Source organism: Alligator sinensis, unplaced genomic scaffold (genome assembly GCF_000455745.1).
Source record: "Alligator sinensis unplaced genomic scaffold, ASM45574v1 scaffold2226_1, whole genome shotgun sequence".
NCBI classification, from domain to species: domain Eukaryota; kingdom Metazoa; phylum Chordata; order Crocodylia; family Alligatoridae; genus Alligator; species Alligator sinensis.
Window position 1 is genome coordinate 5,777 of NW_005844089.1, and position 3,891 is coordinate 9,667.

General features: G+C 53.3%; 2 protein-coding genes across 2 annotated transcripts in view; both read right to left on the bottom strand.

The window, feature by feature from the left end:
* LOC102387162 (gastrula zinc finger protein XlCGF17.1-like) overlaps positions 1–485 on the bottom strand; it is a 5,058-nt gene extending 4,573 nt beyond the window's left edge. The window contains exon 1 of the mRNA XM_014527747.2: positions 471–485. Coding sequence (XP_014383233.2) covers positions 471–485 — 15 coding nt within the window. The remainder of the gene's footprint in view (positions 1–470) is intronic.
* A 1,888-nt stretch (positions 486–2,373) lies between these two features.
* Positions 2,374–3,891, bottom strand: part of LOC106723463 (zinc finger protein 28 homolog) — a 4,466-nt gene continuing 2,948 nt past the window's right edge. The window contains exons 2-4 of the mRNA XM_025195848.1: positions 3,774–3,887; positions 3,106–3,278; positions 2,374–2,637 (exon numbers count right to left, since the gene is read on the bottom strand). Of these exons, the coding sequence (XP_025051633.1) occupies positions 2,374–2,637; positions 3,106–3,278; positions 3,774–3,887 (551 nt within the window). The remainder of the gene's footprint in view (positions 2,638–3,105; positions 3,279–3,773; positions 3,888–3,891) is intronic.

Sequence of the window (3,891 nt, forward strand, 5' to 3'; positions counted from 1 at the left end):
TGCTGGCTCCAGGTCTGCAGGCCCTTCCGCAGGAGGCTGCTTCTCAGCTCTGTGCAGCAGCCAGGCACCTCCTGTGTGGGGAAGACAAACCCCAGATTGGTCCCTGCCTTGCAGCCAGGGGCAAGCACTGATACTCCTTCTACTGGGAAGGGCCTCAGATCAGGCCTGGTGGCACTTGTGTTCCCTCAAGACATCAAAGTCTTCCTGCCAAAACCCCAAGTGTTTGGTCTGAAGCAGGGGCAAGTCTCTGTGCCAGGCCAATGTGCCCTACTCGCTGGAGTTGAAAACAAGACTCTCAGAGTTCATGGCCCAGGTCTCGGCCCCATCACCTCAGGCCCTGCTGGCAGAAGCACACGTGAGACATGTGCATTAGGACAGTGCCTGAAAGGCTTCATGCTCTACCAGCCCGTGGAGGAAGAGGACTTAAAGCTGTGGCTTTCTCTTCTGACGACTACAGAGCCTCTGCATACCAGGCTGATGTCCATGGGGGACTACCAATCCCATCATGGCCTGGGAGAGGGTGGGAGAGATATGACTACCTTGGGAAATGAGCTCCTGCATTTCTGGGTGAACACGGGATATTAAGATCATGGCATCCCAGGAAAACCACATCTAAACAAAAAAACCCCAAAAAACAAAAAAGAAGACAGAAAACTTGATTGATCCCTAGCAGAGAAAGTTTGCTTGTCTTCCCATCAGTGAATTTCAGAAACTGGGAACAACACCTGCCTTAAAATACTGCAGCTTTATCTACTGTATTTGAGGTCAGCACCCTACAATGGCAGCACAGGGCAGGTCTGCAATTTCCAAGTGCCCCTGGCCCTCTGGGCATGGAGCATTTCTGAGAGGGGAGTCAGGGGAGGGCGCAGCCACACTCACCTGGCAGCAGGTCCTCCAACCTTGATGCTTCCCCGCCAGCCTCGTCATCACAGACCCACAGCTCCACCTCTCCTCGCTGGATGCGGCGGATTAAGTCAGGTGTGGGACCTCGATAACCTGTTTCGGGCGGTAGTTAAAGAGGGTTTGTGACTCGGTACTGGACGCAGAATAACCCACCACAATTTGGGGAATGGATCCAATGAACTCAAGCTTTCTACTACAGCCTTCTTAGACAAGGGAGGACAGGCATTTAGGATGGAAGAGAAGGCGCTGCAGAAAGAAGCCTTCATCAGATGATGCTCCTGGTCACCCAGGCAGTGGTGGGATGGTCACAGGAAACGAAGCACCAACCACTCCTGGTGTAGAAAGGGCATTAAACTGACCAAATCACCACAGACAGGTGTGGAGACGCAATGATCTGTGAGGTGCTAGGGAGCACAAAGGTAAAGCTTTTAATCTTTTCAAAGTACCAAAAAGATCATTTTATAATAACAGCAGCAACAACTGAGCAATCAAGCCCTCCAATGGAAGGATTAACCTAGGAGGGAGATGAGTGCACAGGTTGGCACATACTGCAGGGTTTCCCAGGAACACAAAGTTGGATCAGGACAAAAGAAGGCAGAAAGACACACGTGGCACAGCATGCGGAAGCCCAGTTTGGATGGTCCTTGCTGTGCTAGAGAAATCACTCGATCACTTCCTTATGGAAATGCTCTGGGGGAAATGAAGGGGAAAGAAAGCATCAGAAAAGACAACTGGCCTGGTGAAAAGGAAAGTACCTTGACACTACGCACACGCCAAAAAAAGGCCCTGTTTGAGAGAACCTCTGGTAACAAATACCGGTTTGCACTAGGCCCTGCACCTAGCCCACTTCTTATCAGTGATGGGCTTGTGATCTGCAGAGGGATTTGAGGAGGAGAGGAAGAAAACATCTGAGACTGGCAGAGCGAGCTTGAGAGCACAGGTCTTTACGTAAATACAGCGAACCCAAAGTCTCTGGTCTATGGAGATGAAGATGTTAGGAAGGATGGCCGACAGAAGCTTTTAGTGACCCCTTGACAGAAATACCTAGGATCCATCACCTGTACATATGTCCCAGGAGACAGACATGTAGAAATGCATCATCCATGAGCTGTAGCACCAGAGGTGGATAAGACTTCTGTTAGCTTCTTCTCGGTCATAACCAAAGGAGGAGAAAGGGAATTTAGGTATCACAGAACGGAGCACACTGGATTGATGAATGTGTTTGGACAGGAAACGCTAGGCAAGAGAGGGAGGAAATGAGAACCATTCCCTGGAAACAGCTCTTAGTGCACTGCTGTACAAGGAGCTGGAGTCGGTATGAACACGCTGAGAGGGCAAAGGGAGATCATGTTGCCCAGAAACAGATGCGTACAGAAGCACCAGGAGTTACAATAGTGGGGAAGACTCAAGTGAAGGCGCCTGGATCAAATGAAGGAAGATGAATCACTATGAAATGTGAGACAGACCTGATCACTGGCAGAGCAGTGGGGAGGAAGGGAAATTAAAACCCCAGCCTGAAAAGTGCATGAGGGCAAGACTGCTGAAACACAGGGAGAAGGCAATAAACTTCAGAGCTCGTACAGGAGAAGCAAGAACCCGAGCCTTACCCCGGGAAACGAGGGCTTGGTAATTCTTCAGCATCTGGTCCCGGTAAAGCACCTTGTCGTCATCTTCCAGCAGCTCCCACTCCTTCCGTGAGAAATACACGGCCACGTCCTCAAACACCTCCTGGAGCTGCAGGCACAAGCGTTACATCATCAGTGTCTCCTCTTCCATCTGCTTCCAGCCCCCACAGCCCTGCCTGGGATCACTCTGTACTGTAACTAGTGGCAGGCTTAGCCCTGACAGGCAGGGAAGCAAAATTCCCCATTAGTCAGCTGACCCGTGACATGGATGCAGCTATGGACACAGGAGCTCAGGTGTTGGCTTTAGCCCAGCTCAGCACCTTGTGTTTGCTCGGCCCCTGGAGGCAGTGGCTCCGTGTGCCTTGACCAGGCCTTCCCATGCCAGTGCCCCTGGCTCCCTGCACTTGGGAGGAAGCTCCTCTTAATACCAGCTTCGTGTGTTTGCAGCCTCCATCACCACAGGCTTGTCTCTCTTCAGGTCCCTTGGCTCCACAGATTCCTTACTGCACCCCTGGCTCCTCCTGGGCTCTGCCCCAGCTCTACACCCACCCACGACTCAACCGGGTGCCCTGCTCACCTCCCAGCTCTCCTCCTGCTCTGGAGGCCTGCCCTGCCCCCTCTGCACTTGGCCCGGCTCAGGTGTCCGGGAGCTCCTCTCCTCCGGTCTCCCTGGGGAAGTCCTCTGCAGTTCCAGGTTTCCAGGCCCCTCCTCAGGAAGCTGCTGCTCCGCTCTGCTCAGGGTCCCAGCACCTGCGGGTGGGGAAGAGAGTGCACAGGCTAGTCCTGGTGCTGCTGGCATGGGGGAAGCCCTGCTCACCTCCTTGTCTGGCCTCGGACTAAGCAAGGTGGAGGCTTCAGTGTGAGAAAGAAGGGGCAGAAGGAAGTCTCAAAGTCACACAGCTAACAGACCTCCACAGGCATGAGGCTGGAGATGAGCTATATGAGCCCCAATAACTGTCCCAGTGCAGGGAGATCACACCACGTCAGAGTCTGCAGGGACATCGCTCCCTAGGAAAGAAGCTGGAGGGATGTTGGGGCTGTGTCAGCTTTCACATGTTAAGGGAGGGGGAGGGGAAGTATAAGGTCCATCTTCTCCAGGCCATGTGAAATGCTTCCAAGGGCACCGGAGAACAAGACCCAATGATCTGTTGGAGCACTGACCCCACCAAAATGTTGTGGCAGAGATTTCTCCACTGAGGGACGCTGCCTCCTGCTGTGGGAAAGGGTCGAGCCAGCGCTCCTTACCTGCTCCTGGGGAAGGGCCTTGTCTGGGGCACCAGCCTGAGCAGCTGTTGTCTGCTGACAACTCCCAGGTCTCCTCGGGGTTGGGCACATCTGCAGCATAGAGGCCTGGTTTAGCTGT